The sequence below is a fragment of the Muntiacus reevesi genome, chromosome 20, assembly GCF_963930625.1.
Source record: "Muntiacus reevesi chromosome 20, mMunRee1.1, whole genome shotgun sequence".
In the NCBI taxonomy this organism is placed as follows: domain Eukaryota; kingdom Metazoa; phylum Chordata; class Mammalia; order Artiodactyla; family Cervidae; genus Muntiacus; species Muntiacus reevesi.
This window is the reverse complement of record NC_089268.1, coordinates 11,483,481-11,499,723: the sequence shown is the minus strand read 5'-3', so window position 1 is coordinate 11,499,723 and position 16,243 is coordinate 11,483,481. Positions and strand designations below refer to the sequence as shown.

The window sequence follows — 16,243 nt, the reverse complement described above, 5'->3', positions numbered from 1 at the left end:
AGGAAACGGAGACTCAGAGAGGTTAAGTCAGTCACCCAAGGATGTTCAGCTCTTAAGCAGCAGGGCTTAAGGCTTGTGCTCAGGGCTGGCTGACCCATGCCAGAGAAATACATCTGTTTCCAACCATCTTGCTGTTCCCTTTCCAGCTATAACATCCCACCTTTTCTTTTTTCTTTTTCTTTCTTTTTTTTTTTTGACTGCAGAACTCCCCTCACCTTTCAAGTTTTAGATCAGGTTTCAGGAAGACTCTAGGACCCCCAGTTGGGCCCCTCTTCTGGGCTTCCTCCGCACTTAGCCAAACCTCTCCCATGATATTAATCATACCAACACTACATTCCCTTGTCTCTGAGCTTTTTAAAAAGCACATTCCAGGACTTCCTGGTGGTCCAGTGGTTAAGACTCTGCACGCCCAATGCAGGGAGCATGAGTTCAATCCCTGGTGAGGAAACTAAGATCCCTCACTAAGATCCTGTGTAGTGCAAGGCAAAAAAAAAGACCAGCTGAAAAAAAAAAAAAAAAGACCAGCTGAATCAACAGAACTTAAAAATAAATTCATAAAAATTAACTAAAATGTATTTTAAAAAGCATGTTCTTTATCATAAAGAAGCATTAACGTTTACACCCAGAATATAGGCGTATTTCTTTATAAAGTATATACGCAAGCATCTGTCAATCTATAGATATTAAATATTAGTAAATCCTGATTCTTTTTATGAAAAACGAGGATACATACAGGATCTGATCTCATGTTTTCTTCCCATGCCCCATTTACCACCAACAAATTACAAATCGTCATCTCTAAGCCAAAGCTCAGGGCGTGGGGGGACCTGTTACAGGGACGCCAGTCTTCAGGCCGCTGGGGATCTGAGATCTTGTTGAGTTCAGCCTCTTCTCTTAGTGGGCCAGGCTGGGGGGAGGGGAGGGTGCTCTGGGCAGGAGCCCCTCCCACAGTCCTGCCACCCTTTGGAGCTTGCAGGAGGTGGGGGTGAGGCTGAGCCTGGATTAGCTGGGGCGGCGGCAGGGAAGTTTCTAGAGCTGCAGGGCGGCCAGAGAAGTGGGTGCAGCCAGGCGCGGGCACCATGCCGCTGCAGGACGACACCCTCCGAGAGGTGTGGGCCTCAGACAGGTCTGGAAAGCCCCCACCTCACCCTACCTGAAGCCTGGTGGGGGGCTCAGATGGAGGGTTTGGGGGGAGAGACAAGCTGATGCCTTTGCTACCCTCAGCGGACACGAGGAGGAAGGCCGGAGCCCTGAGGTCCAGCAGCGCACCAAGCAGGTATGTCACCCGGCTTGGGGAGGAGACGGAGAGACCCCCACGCAGCACAGGGGATCTGGGAGCCGGGCCCGCCCCCCTCAGCAGCCTCTGGGGTCCCTACTTGCCTGGAAGTTTGGGCTTTGCTTTCTTCTTGCAGGAAAGGGGTGTTTGGGGGGCATAGGGTGTCCCGGGGAAGAATCTGGGTTTTGGGACATTGGAGGTGGCCATGAGGCGTGGGAGGGAGTCGTCCATCCACGCCCCAGGATGGGGCGCAGTTCCCCTCCGGATAATCCGCGGTTATTTCTGGCGGCTCAAGGGATTAGAGGGTGATGGGCAGCCCTCAGGGCCTTCCCCCCCCTCCCCACGTCTTTCCTTCCTCTCCCTCCTCTTGACACCCCCACTCCGCAGCGACAGAAGTTGAGGAAGAAAAAGCCAGAAGCCCCAGAGGCCCCCTGCCCCACAGGATCCAAGCCGCGAAGACCTGGAGGTGGGCGGGGGGCGCGGGGCGAGTCCCGGGGCACCCCCCAGGTGAGGGGCCCTTGAGGGAAGGCCCGCAGGCGAGGCACGGGGGGTCGGGGCGGGTGGTTGAGCTGGGGGATAGGAAGAGTGGAAGGATGAATGAAAGCCGGGAGAGCGGTGTCCAAAGTGAAACAGAGCCCCGGGGAGCCCCCGGAGTGAGAAGCCCGAGGGGGCGCGGGCACCTTCGCAGGAAGGGGTGGGGGGTCCCTCCTGACCCGCGCATCTCGGCTCAGCCGGGAGGAAGGGGAAGCCGCGGGAGGAGGCAGCGCAGACAGTCTACACCAAGTTCCTCAGGGACCCCGAGGCCAAGAAGCGCGACCCCCGGGAGACCTTCTTGGTAGCCCGCGCCCCAGACGCCCCGGACGCGGAGGACGGTGAGCGAACCCCGAGGGAAGGGGCGGCTGGAGAGGAGGGGTTGGATAGGAACCACAGACAGAGGCAGACAACTAGGGGAAACAGCGTCTGGGTCCCTGGACTTGGCTCTGAACTAGGAAACCCTTTATGCTCGTGTTCTTGTCCCCATTTTCCGGATGGGGAAACCGAGACACAAAGGAGCGGTTAGGAGCTCTGCCTTAGACTACCGCTAGGGGCCAGCGGGAGCTCAGATGGGTCTGGCTGGGGGTTGGAAAGAGAGACAGACCAGAGTAGGGAGAAGCAGAGTGGGAGAAGCAGGCACGTGTCTCCTTAGAAGGGATGGAAAAGGGGAAACTGAAAGATGCCAGGAGGGTGTGTGATAGCCAGAGAGAGAGAGGAAGGACCTGCAAAGAAGTGCATTTTCCCGGAACAGGATTGCCAAGCCTCCAGCATACCCCCGACTCCAGCTCTCGTGCGACTTGCACACCGTGGAAGACTTTGGGGTCACCCATTCTTTGAGACTCTTCCTCCTGTTTCTGTTCCAGAGGGGAGCCTCCTACCCCTGGCTCCTTCACTGCCTCCCAGCAATCTGGAGAGACTGAGCCCCGCAGAGATTAGAGGACCCACCGCAATCCCCTTGTTGATGAATTTCTACCTACAGGGGATGAGGAGGAGGGAGAGGAGGACCTGGAAGATGAAGACGAAGAGGAGGAAAAGAAGGAGAGAGTCCGTCTGCCTCCCAAGAAAGCCCCCAAAGAGAAGGCTTCTACAGACATCAAGGAGAGGAAGACCAAGGCCCAGGGTCCAAAGGGTGGGTGTTGAGGGTCCAGTGGGGGGGGGGGGAGACACACAAAACTGGCCCCAGAGGGGCCTGGGGGTTCATGGACGTGCAGGTGTAGAGACATCAGAAAGCTACCAGGTGCCTGGACCCAAGTGTTCCACCCTTTGGTGATTTCTTCCCTCTGCATGCTGCATGCCAAGTCACTTCAGTCGTGTCCTACTCTTTGCAACCCTATGGACTGTAGCCTGCCAGGCTCCTCTGTCCATGGGATTCTCCAGGCAAGAATACTGGAGTGGGTTACCATGCCCTTCTCCAGGGGATCTTCCCAACCCAGGGATCAAACCCACCTCTCTTGTGTCTCTGCATTGGCAGGCGGGTTCTTTAACCCTAGCACCACTTGGGAAACTTCTTCCCTCTAATGATCCTTAAATTAATATGTGCCCCCACCACCATCCATCTCCCCAGCCCCCTGCTCAGGGTGCGCTGAGTCAGGGAGGGCAGGGGATTTTCATGTTCTTGGTGAGTTTTTAAGTTTTGTTTTTAGCTCATTATGAATTATATTTATAATTTTTACAAAAGTATCAAAGTGATTATAATAAAAATCAATCAGTGAGTAAATACTGCGATGGCTTCCTGACTGGGCACCTGGGGTCCTGGGGTCTGGTGTAAATGTAGACACGTAGCTGGGACCTTGGGTCTGGAGCTCTGACCAGAGAGGGTTTGGAGGTTTTCTGAGGGAGATGGGGTGGGAGCTGGGATTCAGAGTTTCCTCAGAAGGCCTGGCATTCATTCATTCACTACTTACTAAACTCCTGGTGTTCGTTCCGTTCCTTTTGGACTCAGGGTTAAAAACAAGATAGGCAGAGGGGCTCTGGGCCTCCCAGGGGACTGAAGGGACAATGAGTGCGGTGGAAGGTGTGACTCTTCCTTGTCTAACCCCCACCCTCCCTTTCCAGGAGATCTGGGAAGCCCTGGCCCCCCACTGAAACCTCTGCGAGTTAAGAAAAAGGAGGCTCCAGCGGGGGAAGGGACCAAGATAAGAAAGATGAAGAAGAAAGGTGAGCCTGGTGTCCCGAGGAGCAAGGGTCTCTGGGGGTGTGTGTGGCGGGGGTGGGTGGGCTGTGACCCCTTCACTTCCACACAAGCAGGGTCCGGGGAGGCTGACAAGGACTGCTCCGTGAGCCCAGGCAGGGTGAAGAAGACACCGGTGGCCATGTTTCTGGTTCCCGGGGATGGCCCATCGCAGAAAGCTCTGAAGAAGGGTGGGTGGTGAGCTTTGGTGAGCTCTGGTTCCGGGGCGTCCAGGGGCACAGTTAGTTGTCACTGTGGAGGGGCGGGTGCGGCCTAGATGGGGTGAGGAGGAGGTTCTCAAGTCGGAAGACTTGGGGCACCTTGACGCCCACCTGAATAAGCCGTGTGGCCTCAGGACGGGGTCTTCGCCTTTCTGAGGTTATTCCTCTCCGGTAATAGTAAACTGGGATTGCTCCCCTGTGGCTGTGGGAAGGGTCCAGGTGAGGCGTGGGTGTCCCTTGTAAACCGTGACGTGCCCCTGCCAGGGTAAGGGGCGAACAGGCACCTCCACCCCCAGGCACTCCCAAAGGCTCCGAAGAGGAGAAGAAGGAGGACGGGGAGGAGGAGGAGGAGGCGGCCGCTGTGGTGACCAAGAACAGCAATCAGAAGGGCAAAGCCAAGGGAAAAGGCAAAAAGGTGAGAGCCCAGAAGGGAGAGGGTGAGTTCCTGGTGGGAGCAGTGGCAGGGTTTGGGGGACCTGGGCATGGGGCCTCGTGGGCAGAGGCCATGGAGTCCCTTGGGGTTAGAATTCTTAGCTCCCTCTTTGGTGACAGGATATGAGGACAAAGGGAACCAGGTTTGCAGGAATAGATGAGGCAGTGCTGGGTCAGCAGGCTGGGACTGGCCACCCAGGGGCCTTATGCTGCCTGCCCTGAGCCCTCCCCACTGCAGCCTAACCATCAGACACAGCCGGAGGTGCTTGCATGGCCCCGCGTGAATGCACACACGTTTTCTGTACCAGGAGGTGAAGCACAGTCAGATAGGCACAGCATACACAGCCCTGGGCACAGCCTGGGCTGACTGTGAGTTATTAAAACAGTTCCACCCTGCTGCTCTGAGACTGCTCAGAATGCTTCCTCCTCTCCCACCCAGTACCTCCTTCCAGCAACCAAACTATCCAGCAACCAGAGGGTTAACGCTGGCCCTCAAGGGCCTCCAGGACCCTCCTCTGGGCCTACCATGTCCATTCTGATTGGGCAGTCTCCAGGGGCAGACTGTGTAATATATTGAGTGCTGCCCCTCCTCACAAACAGGACTCAGGTACCAACATGCACAGGCTGGAGTAAGCAAGAGAGAGGGGTCCAGCTGGAGATAGTGATGAAAGCCTTTGAGAAACATGCTTCCAGGAATGGAGTGATCACCCTGAGGGCAGGGCCTGAGGGGTGAGGGTGGGGTCTTGACTTTGTGGGTTTATTCCTTTGTACAAGCATGGTCAGGTCTCGACAGACTGATTCACATGGGCCAAGATCACCAGATACTGATGTATAAACTGAAAGTCCAGTTTATTATCTTCCAGAAAGAATATGCAGGCATGCAGAGCCTTTAATATAGTAGGCCCTTGAAATTCACCATGTAGAAATGTTTAAATGAGTTCCAGCTTTCTCCATACCGCATTCCAAACATAGTCCTGAGTTTCCCAAGTTTCTTTCTGCAGCAGCCTAGAGTGGAGAAGAGATGCCCACTCCCCCGGAGGTTAAGGGCCCGCTTCCCAACACCAGCCTCACTTCACACACAGTGCAAACCTGCCTTCAGCAAAACGGGCAACCTCAGCCCACCAGGGCTTCTTGGTGGCTCCCAGAGAGCATTTACTCCTCAAATGCACATACCCAGGTGGCAGTCCCTTCTCTCCCCTGCTGAGAAAGTTGGGATTAGAATCTTGGTTGCCCTTCCTGTGAGGGACAGAATGTGAGAGCAAAGAGTACTAGCCTTGTAAGAACAGAAGGCGCAATAGTAGGGTGATCATCAGGCCACCCTAGGGCCTAATGCAACCAAAGAGTTATTAAAAGTTTTCAATGAGCAAAATGAGCTTATTTATTCATTTGTTGTATTGCTATGTAACAAACCACCCCAAAACTTAAAATAACAATTCATCCTCTTAATTTCTGTGAGTCAGAAATCTAGGAACAGAGTCACAGACTTAGAGAACGAACTTATGGTGGCCAGGGGGAAGGATAGGGAGAAGGGATAGTTAGGGAGTTTGGGATGGATATGTACACACTGCTATATTTAAAATGGATAAGCAACAAGGATCTGCTGTATAGCACAGGGAACTCTGCTCAATGTTATGTGGCAGCCTGGATGGGAGGGGAGTCTGGGGGAAAGTGGATTCAGGTAGATGTATAGCTGAGTCCCTTCACCATTCACCTGAAACTATCACAATTATGTTAATCGGCTATACCCCAATACAAAATAAAAAGTTTCAAAAGAAAAGAAATCTAGGAGTAGTTTAGCAAGAGTAGTTCTGGCTCAGCGTGTCCCGTGAAGTTGCAGTCGAGATGTCAGCTGGGGCTGCACTCATTCTCAAATCTTGACTGGAAATGGAAGATCTACTTCTAAATGGATTTACTATCATGATTGTTGGCTGAAGGCCTCTCCAGAGGCTCCTTGAGTGTCCTTATGATGTGGTAGCCAATTTGCCTCAGAGTTCAAGAATGGCCCAAGAGACAGAGCAAAGCAGAAGCTGTAATATCTTTTATGACCTAGCTTTCAAAGTGACCGCCCATCACTTCAGCCTTATTCCATTGATCACAGGGACCAATGTGGGAAGGATCTACACTAGAGTACAAATACCATCTTGGAGATTGGCTGCTACATTCACTGGGTATTTACTGTCTGCTAAACTAACAGGTGGCACTAGTGTAAAGAACCCACCTGCCAATGCAGGAGATGCTGGAGACAAAAGTTCAATCCCTGGGTCAGGAAAATCCCCTGGAGGCGGGAACAGCAACCCACTCTAGTATTCTTGCCTGGAGAATCCCATGGACAGAAGCCTGGTGGGCTATGGTCCATAGGGTCACAAAAAGTCAGACACAACTGAAGTGACTTAGCACACCTGCATGCACATAGTAACAGTAGTAGCTAACACTTCTGTAACACCATGTGTCTAGAACATAGTAATCCATACCTGCAGCCTCACCTCAGTTCACGCCCTAAGAGCATCCATGTGATGGAAGGTCTTTCAACAGGCTATGCATCTAACAGAAGACTGGGCAGCATTCAACACCCAGCTTCACCTCTTACTAACTATGTGAACTTGGGCAAGTTATTAAGCCTCTCTGAGCCTCAGCTTCTTCACCTGTATAAAGAGACCAACCACCTCAGTAGCTATAGATAAGAAGAATGATAATATTACAAAGAGGAATATTTGGAAAGTGCATAGAATAATTCCTGGCACATCAGTAGATTTTCTATGAGTGTCTGTTAAATATATAAGATCTGTCCCAGGTATCCACCCCCATCCTGCATACTTAGATGAAAAGAACTGAGTCACAGCGTGGTTAAAAATTAACAAACATAATAAACAGTGGTGGAACCAGGATTTGAACCCAAGCTGTCCGGCTCCAGAGCCTTGGCTCTTAACCACAAGCTGAACAGAATCTTAATAAACCACAAGGCTCCCCACAGCCCGGCGAGCCTCGGGGGAGGCTGAGGGGCCCGGACGAGTACTGGAGTCGCCTCTGTTCTCCCCCCCCAAACAGAAAGCGGTAAGTTATCCTGCCTGCCTCCGGGCTCCGAACCTGCTGAGGGCCGGGGGAGACGGTGCTCTGGGGCTGACGCACTCTCTGCCCCGACCCAGAAGGAGGACAGGGCCCCATCCCCACCCGTGGAAGTGGATGAACCCCAGGAGTTCGTGCTTCGGCCTGCCCCCCAGAGCCGGACGGTCCGCTGCCGGCTGACCCGAGACAAGAAGGGCATGGACCGCGGCCTGTATCCCTCCTACTTCCTGCACCTGGACTCCGAGAAGAAGGTGGGTCGGAGGAGGGAGGGAGAAGGGAGAGGGGAGGGGCCCGGACCCGGGTGGAGAGCCAGAATGGGGGTGGGGGCTGGGGGACAAACGGGCCTTCCCTTCCCCGCACTCCCCTCCCGCTCGCCTCGGTCTTCCAGCGCATCTCCCCTGCCCCTCTCCCCAGGTGTTTCTCTTGGCCGGCAGGAAGCGGAAGCGCAGCAAGACTGCCAACTACCTCATCTCCAGCGACCCCACCAATCTGTCCCGAGGAGGGGAGAATTTCATTGGGAAGCTGAGGTGGGGCTGCGAAACTCAGGAGCCAGTCACCTCCGCCCCGCTGTGCAGAGTGCCCCCCACCTCAGACACTCTGGAATTGTCCCCCGGCCCCGGGCTTCTCTATACACACAGGACGCTTGTCCGCTTTGATGCATGTAGATAGATCACTTGGGGATCTTCTTCAAACGGCTCAGTGAGGGGAGTTCCCTGGTGGTCTAGAGGTTAAGATTCTGAACTTTCACTTTGGTGGCCTGGGTTCAATCCCTGTTCTGGGAAACTGAGATCTGGCAAGTCTCAGGGAGAGGCAAAAAAAAAAAAAAAAAATGGGTTCAGAGGGTCTGGGCTGGGAGTGAGTTTCTGCATTTCTAAGATGCACCAGGGTGATGCTCATGCTGCTGGTCCAGGGACCTCACTTGGAGTAGGGCATAAAGTCCATGAAACAGGGATTATGCCTGTTTTGTTCATGGTTGAATTCCTAGCACCTGGCACATAGTAGCTATTCAATTAACAGTTACTAACTGACCGAACGAAATAGCACCTACCCTGTGTTATGTCTCCCCATATAGGTCATGCAATCCTCACCACAAATCTGAGAGATGAGAAGAAAGTGAATCTCCAAGTCAGGCTTTATTTCTTATGTCTTTACCAAACACATATGTAAGGCCTACCTATGTGTCAGAGGTGTTTCTAGGTAACTTGCAAATATTAATCCATTCAATAATCTTATCAACCAAATTGATAGTAAATACTATTACCACACCCATTTTACAGATGGGGAAGTTGAGGCTAAGAGTTTAAGTCACTTGCCTGGGGTCATACAGCTAGTAAGAGCTTAGGTTTGAAAGCTGCCCAGTCTCCTTGTAAACCCATGTTTTAAAAAGACTTCCTGCAGAAAGCCAGAGGCAGGGTCCTAAGACACACCCATGCTTGAGGCAGAAAGCTCTTAAAGCTTGGCTGTGAGGAGGGGATTGAAAGAAGGGGTTTGGAACCCCCTCAGCCCCGCCCCCAGCTCCACCCTGCTTGCAGATCCAACCTCCTGGGGAACCGCTTTACCGTGTTTGACAATGGGAAGAACCCGCACCGCGGCGGCAGCACGGACGTGGGGAGCCTTCGGCAGGAGCTGGCGGCCGTGATCTATGTGAGAGCGCCCTCTGTCCCCCTGTGCCTGCGGCAGGCCCCTTCCCTCGCCGGGCGGTCTAATGAGCATCTCCCTCCCAGGAAACCAATGTGCTGGGCTTCCGAGGTCCCCGGCGCATGACGGTCATCATTCCTGGCATGAATTCCGACAACGAGAGGGTGCCCATTCGGCCTCGCAATGTGAGCCCCGCACCTCCCTGACAGCCTTTCCCTGTGGGTCTTGCGCCCTGGTTACCGGCTTGTAACCCACTTCTGGGGAGCGTGTGGGGTGGGGAGGGGGCGTTCCGCCTGCCCTGTACCCAACCCCTGAGCACAGCCATCACCCCATCACAAATTCATTTTGGCCACTTGCACAAGGGATTCAGTTTGGAGGATTTTCATTGAACTCACTGAAACAAGCACAATAGGGTTGGTTGGTTGGTTGGTTTTTCTTTTAGTGTACATCATAATCATTCATTCATATATTCATTCAACACACATACATTGAGTACCAAGTATTAGTCGAGGCAACTGCAGACATCGTTGACAAAACGAAGATCTACCCTCATGAACCTGGCACCCCAGGGCAGGGAGACAGACAGTAGACAAAGACTGTAATAAGTAAGTAAATTGTGTAGTGTGTTAGAAGGTGGTGTTTACTGTGGGGGGCGGCGGGGAGGGGAGAAAAAGTTGAACAGGGAAAGGAGATGAGGTGCATGTCTGTGTAGGTTTCGATTTAAATTCAGTGGTCAGAGTGGGCCTCACTGAGCAGATGAAATTTGAAGGAGGTGAGGAGCAACCCTGCAGATATCTGGGAAAAGATCATGCAGGCAGGGAGAAGAGCCAGTGCAAAGGCCCTGAGGCAAGAGAGTGCCTGCTGAGTTTGAAGAGCAGCAATGTGGCCAGGGTGGCTGGAGGAAGATGAGGTCAGAGAGGTGAGAGTGAGGGGCAGGTGAGCCTGTATAGCTGGTTTTTACTCAGAGAAACAGGAACAGCAGGGCTTTGAGCAAAGGAGTGATATGATTTGACATAGTTTAAAAAGCAAAGGTTGTTTTTTGTGTGTGTGAGGTGTAGGGCAAGGTGGAGAGATGGCCCAGAGCAAGGGGGCCTCCTTCAGTGTCAGACCCATGCTTTGCCCCTCAGCACTGCAAGCTGAGTAAGCCCGGGATTTCAGAGACGGTCGACTGGCATGTCTCATACTTAGAGTGATGTCACTTTACTCATTTACAATGAAAAAGAATACTCCCATCAGCTGATCACACATCCTTCCCTGCTGGAAAGCCACACTGGAATAATCAGAGACCTGGCCAACCCATGGGGCACAAGCCCTGGGTGGCTCCGGTCTTTGGGAGCCTGTGTGTTCTACAACTGCTCCTCCCAGCCTGGAATAGACACACAGATCCTCCAAAGGCGGTGCCTCCCACGTGTGCTTGGGCTTAGTGAGAACTGACACCCAGAGCTGCTCTGAATCTCTCTTCATCATCAGTTCATTCATTCTACAATCACTTAGTAATGCCAGGTACTGAGGAAGGTAAAATCAATACAAGAGGCACCATCAAAACAATATCTGATATTTATTGAACATTTACTCTGTGCGAGAGACTGGTCGAAACAATACTTCATGCACTATTACTCATTTAATCTTCACATCACCCTGTTATGAGGGAAACTAAGGCACAGAGTTCAGTTCAGTTCACTTCAGTCACTCAGTGGTGTCCGACTCTTTGCGACCCCATGGACTGCAGCATGCCAGGCTTCCCTGTCCATCACCAGCTCCCAGAACTTGCTCAAACTCAGGTCCATTGAGTCAGTGATGTCGTCCAACCATCTCATCCCCTGTCGTCTGTAAGGCACAGAGCCACCAGTCAAATACTGTGCCTGTTGTTAGGGTATCTAATTCTGTCCATAACAGTGCAGCGGGAGAAATAAGAGCGAGGTGTTATGGAAATTCAGAGCTAAGACATTTAAATCAGACTTGGGGTCAGGAAGGCTTCTTGGAGGACACAGTCTTGAGTGGACTCATTCTAAACCATGAACATGAACAGGTGACAAAGAAACCAAGAAAAGAAATATATGTCTCATACAGACCCTGCTCTTTCCTTCCAGAAACTCTTCCAGGACATTCTAACTACTCTTTACCTGTACACCTCTCGAAGCTCAACTGTGAGCTCCTTGTAGATCCTAGAATATCTGGTTCATCCCTGTGACAGATGCCCGCGTGTGGCCCAAGACCCCTTGGGACCATTGGCACAGAGCCCCTCCTGTGTGGCAGATGCTACTTTTCACTTTCCAACCCTCCACTCCAGCATCCCACAGCCAAGCCCATTCTCCCAGATGTACATCCTGGCCAGAAGGATGCCACAGACACCGTGGGTGTACTCAAAGAAACCCTGGCCACCATGGCCATTGACAGCCAGGCTGCACACACATACAAGGGCATCACAGGTCCCCAGGCCCCCCACCCCACACCCCAGCAGCCCCACGATATCTCAGCTCGCTCTCACCATCATGCCCCTAATGCTCCCCACCCCTCACGCCCCAGGCCAGCGACGGGCTGCTGGTACGCTGGCAGAACAAGACACTGGAGAGCCTCATTGAGCTGCACAACAAGCCCCCCATTTGGAACGAAGACAGTGGCTCCTACACCCTCAACTTCCAAGGCCGAGTCACCCAGGCCTCGGTCAAGAACTTCCAGATTGTCCACACCGATGACCGTGAGTATCTGAGGACCCAAACCAGGCTGTTCCCCACCACCTCCAAGACCTCAGCCCTCACTCAGCTCTTTCCCTCCCCCCTACCCCGCCATCTTCCCCCCACCACCGCCAGCCCTCTCTCTCTCACACACACCGGAGTGGAGCTGGCTTTTATCCCTGGAGCCAGACACTCAGGAAGGTCACTCTCCTGTGGGGGCACTCACACTGTACCCCCAAGGAGCCTCAGATATTCCAAGCAGCTGTCTTCAGGTGCATTGTTTTCAGGCCCTCGTCCTAGCACTGACCAGAGCCCGGGCAGATGCTGGGCCGTTCTGGGTAAGACTGCGTGGCAGGGACAGTTACGCTGCTAGAGTTTAAAAACCACTGAAAGGGCATTCCCAGGCGGTCTAGTGGTTAGGACTTGGTACTTTCACTGCGATGGCCCTGGGTTCAATCCCTTGTCAGGAAAATAAGATACTGCAAGTGAAGCCTAAAAGCCACGAGGCTCTGCCAAAAGTAAAAGTTAAAAAAACAAACTTATAGGCACTTCCTTGGTGGTCCTGTGGCTGACTCCACACTCCCAGTGCAGGGGGCCCAGGTTTAACTCCTGGTCAGGGTACTCGGTCCCATATGCAGCCACTAAGACTCAGCACAGCCAAATAAAAAAAAAACAACCCAAAACTTATAGTCCAACCTGTGTGGCCAGAGAGGATGCCGAGGTTCAGAGAGGGCAGTCCCTTACCCAAGTCTCTCAGCAACTGCAGGCAGTTACCCTGGCCCTCAAATTTTATTTCACAAACACACAGTGCTTTCTGTGGACCAGACACTGTTCTCAGGACTTCACATATACTGATTCATTAAATCTTTTCAACAACCCTGTGAGGAAGGTATTATTATTGTCCCTATTGGAAGGACAGAGGAGGCTGGCGTGCTGCAGTCCATGGAGTCACAGAGTGTCAGACACGACTTAGTGACTGAACAGCATTTGGCAGATGAGAAAACCGAGATATAGAGAGGTTGAGTAACTTAGAGCTTGTGAAAGGCAGAGCTGGGGTTAGAACCCAGGTAGTCTGGCTCCAGTGTCCCACTCCTAACCCCATCAAGATGATTGTCTTTCAGGAGTAGGAAATATAAGTCAAGCATTTCTATTCTTCTCTTTCCAGTGAGGTCAAAGGCCTGCCATCGTAGAACTAGGGAAAAAAGATATACTCAGAACACAAATAAAAACTCCCCTGTTACAAGCCTGGGGGAGAGGTCCTCCCTAGGTTGAAGAGATTTGGATACGGAGCGGTATCTCCCAGGGATTTTCCAGGTTCCCAGAATTGGTTAACACTGAAAAAGCTCCCCACCCCCACTCCATCCCAGGGATGTGCCCCCAGTGTCATCTGTCCTGAGGTCTTAAAAACCCATCTCCAGATCACATTTCTGGTGGAGCCTGGTCTGCCTGGGTTGGGGGGTATTTTTAGCAACATCCTGTCCCATGGATGCTGGGGGAAGTGTTGGGATTGGGGCTGGGAACCTGGGCCAGATATGAGGTAGGGGCTGAGTGGGGGCACTGGTTGAGGTCATGAGGCTGGTGGTCTCGGGACTTGGGTCTGGGATGGGGAAGAATGGGGTGAAAACAGCAGATGTTGGAAAGGAAGGATTCTAGGCATAAGCAAGTTTGACTGGTTACTACAATGCGGGCAGGTCATATGCCTAGCCCTGGGCAGTAGAAGGTAAGGCAGGGTCCTCACCCTCAGGGGCTTACACTGGTGGGTGCAGCGGCAGGCAGGCTTACTGGGTGAGATAGGAGGGTGCATGGATGGAGGGTGAATAACTGAGACAGTGGCTAAGGACTGGGGTCCCAGTGCAAGGGTGGGGGCCCTTCCGTCAATGATGAAGGCTTCGTCTGCCAGGACAGAGAGCCCATGAGGTCTCAGGCCGCCCCAACCCATGTCTGTGTCCATAGCTGACTACATTGTGCTGCAGTTCGGCCGCGTGGCCGAGGACGCCTTCACCCTAGACTACCGGTACCCGCTGTGCGCCCTGCAGGCGTTCGCCATCGCCCTCTCCAGTTTCGACGGGAAGCTGGCCTGCGAGTGATCCTAGGGACCTCCCCCAGCGCCCGCCCGCCAGGGCTGGGAAAAGGATTCACGTTGGAGGCTTGCACGGTCCCTTCACCAGAGCCCCTCGATGAAGACTTCTCCCTTGTCGGGGGGCTGACCCCTCACCGTCTCCGGGTGACCTTCATTCATTGCCCAGCCTGGCACGGTGTGGGGGGGTGGGAGGAGGAGCTCAGACGGCGGGTCGGACGGAGATGAAGAACATCTGGAGCTGGAGCCGCACATCTGGTCGCGAAGCTAGGCTGCGCCGCTTCACCAACACCACCCCCGCCCCGCGCCCCAGTCACTTCCTGTCCGGGAGCAGTAGTCAGTGTTGTTTTAACCCCCTCTGGGACTGCACTAGGGCTCCGAGGAGCCGGCGCGGGCTCGGAGGAGGGGGCAGGTGATGGGGGACGAAGAGCCGGTACCCACACCCCCAATAAAGCCGCTTCCTAGGCCAGGACGGGCAGCGGTTCTTCAGCGCGTGCGGGGAACGAGGCGGCGGGAGGGGTCCGGGGGCCGGGAGGGGCCCCGGGGGCGGGCTGGAGGCCTCCGTTCCCCTACCCTCATCCCGCTCCTGCCCCGGGGCGCTCCCGCGTCCCCTCCCACGCGCCCATCGCGGGTCCTACCGAAACTCGGCGGGCTCGCGGTGTCGAGACGCCCCCTGCGGGGGCCCCCGGGGAGCCGGGCCGAGAGGGAGGGCCCCGGAGGTCCAGGAAGAGGGGGAAAGGGAGAAATTCGAGAAACAAGCCTCTCGAGGAGAACCAGACAAACCGGGTTCGGGCAGGGCGGGCGCAGCCTCTAGGGCGGGGCCGGTTCTGGGGCCCCGGGAGTCGGGGGTGCGGGCCCCCGGGCCGGAGAGGACGCTCCGCCTCGGCCGCTCGAGACTCGGGGGGTGGAGGGTAAGGAGCCCCGAGGCCCGCGCGCCCCGGGGCTCCGCCGGGCTCCTAGTGACGCGGCACCCGGGCCCCGGCCCCGACGGGAGTCCTGCCCTCGAGGCGGGAGCTCCGCCCTCGGCCCCGCCCAGGCCGGAGCCCCAGATTCCGGCGGGGTCCCGGGGAGGTGGGGGAGTAGCGCCCGGCGTTCCAGGCAGGTTAGGAGTGCCGCTCCGGGAGGGCGAGGAGCGAGGCGCCCGGGCGCGGAGAGGCCAGGGGGGCTGCCGCGGGGGTCCCGAAGCCCCGGGGTGGGCGGCCCGGGCGCCGGCAGGGGGCGGCCCCGCGCGGCCCCGCCCCTCGCGGCGGGTGCCCGCCCCGCTCCGCGCCCCGCCCCCTCCTTCCCCGCAGCCCCCACCCCCAGCCCCGGCTCCTCAACACAAACTTTCCGTGCGGCTCGCTCCCTCCTCCGCGCCCGGCGCCTCCCGCTCCGGCCCGGCTCATTCCGCACATTCCGGTCAGCCCCCTCCCCACGACCCCCCTCCCCCGGCCCCCCTCTTCGCTCCCTCGGGCCCGGCGGAGCCGCCCGGCCGGAGCGCCCCCGCGAGATCGGACCAGGTAAGCCGGGCGGACGCCGGGAGGAGGCCCCACTGGGAGAGGTGGTGTGGTTGGTCGGTGCTTCGGGGGGTGGGGGGTGGGGAGCAGTCACGGGGGGGCTGGTTCCCAGAGCCATTGTCCAGCCTGAGCCTGAGCCCCGGATCTGGGTGCCGGGAAGTTTAGAGGAAAGGGGGAGAAGCTCTCCGGGAAGCCCCGCCCACCCTCCCACCAACCCCCCGCGACCCGGACGAGTGGTTCGGGGGGAGGTCGGGAAGCCGGGAGCCTGGCCCCGGTGCCAGCGCCTGTCCAGACGTCCGCATTTGGGGGTGTCGAGGACGGGGTCCGGGGGCCCGCACGGTCTGGGGTTGGGGGGGCCTGCCACCGGGGAGCTCGTCCCCGCAGCGCCCAGCCCCGCCGCCCTTTGGACTCCCGGCTGGCGCTCTCTCAGAGCCCGCCCGGCCCCAGCTCCACGCAGGCCTCGGGCCGGGCCTCTGGGCGCCCAGGCCGGCTCCCGCGCGCGGTGCCCGCAGCCGCGCCGGACTGTGGACTGTGTCTGGCAGCCAAGCTTCACGACCCCGGGCGTGTGCCCCCTGAGGGGGCAGGGGCTTAAGTTGCCTTCAGTTCTGCCGCCGGCGTCGGGGTGGAGGTTTCGGAGTTCCAGCCCTGAGCTCTGCGAGCC

The 16,243-nt window shown here is 55.7% G+C and overlaps 1 protein-coding gene and 1 long non-coding RNA gene across 3 annotated transcripts; one reads left to right on the top strand and one right to left on the bottom strand.

The window, feature by feature from the left end:
* The first annotated feature begins 1,079 nt into the window (after window positions 1–1,079).
* TULP1 (TUB like protein 1) lies at window positions 1,080–14,141 on the top strand. 2 transcript variants are annotated; one of them, XM_065912410.1, is made up of 15 exons: window positions 1,080–1,126; window positions 1,225–1,288; window positions 1,664–1,742; window positions 2,008–2,148; window positions 2,790–2,939; window positions 3,866–3,967; window positions 4,058–4,171; window positions 4,498–4,616; window positions 7,679–7,684; window positions 7,777–7,947; window positions 8,111–8,223; window positions 9,229–9,340; window positions 9,421–9,519; window positions 11,861–12,032; window positions 13,963–14,141. In XM_065912410.1, exons 1-15 carry the CDS (start codon window positions 1,080–1,082, stop codon window positions 14,094–14,096), a joined length of 1,623 nt encoding a protein of 540 aa, XP_065768482.1. In that variant the 3' UTR covers window positions 14,097–14,141. The 2 variants fall into 2 exon arrangements, with proteins under 2 accessions (XP_065768482.1, XP_065768483.1); XM_065912411.1 differs by lacking the exon at window positions 2,008–2,148.
* Window positions 10,876–15,272, bottom strand: LOC136151359 (uncharacterized). Its single transcript, XR_010660018.1, has 2 exons — window positions 14,870–15,272; window positions 10,876–11,161 (listed from the first exon to the last, which is right to left on the bottom strand). It is a non-coding gene; the product is annotated as an uncharacterized lncRNA (long non-coding RNA).
* Window positions 15,273–16,243: the final 971 nt, after the last annotated feature.

What these genes read in the sequence shown, in the direction of transcription:
- TULP1 (XM_065912410.1), top strand. Translation starts at nt 1,080, where the DNA reads ATGCCGCTGCAGGACGACACCCTCCGAGAGGTGTGGGCCTCAGACAG. An exon ending in TGCCCATTCGGCCTCGCAAT is followed by an intron (nt 9,520 to 11,860) that starts GTGAGCCCCGCA and finishes CTCACGCCCCAG; the next exon opens with GCCAGCGACGGGCTGCTGGT. An exon ending in GATTGTCCACACCGATGACC is followed by an intron (nt 12,033 to 13,962) that starts GTGAGTATCTGA and finishes CTGTGTCCATAG; the next exon opens with CTGACTACATTGTGCTGCAG.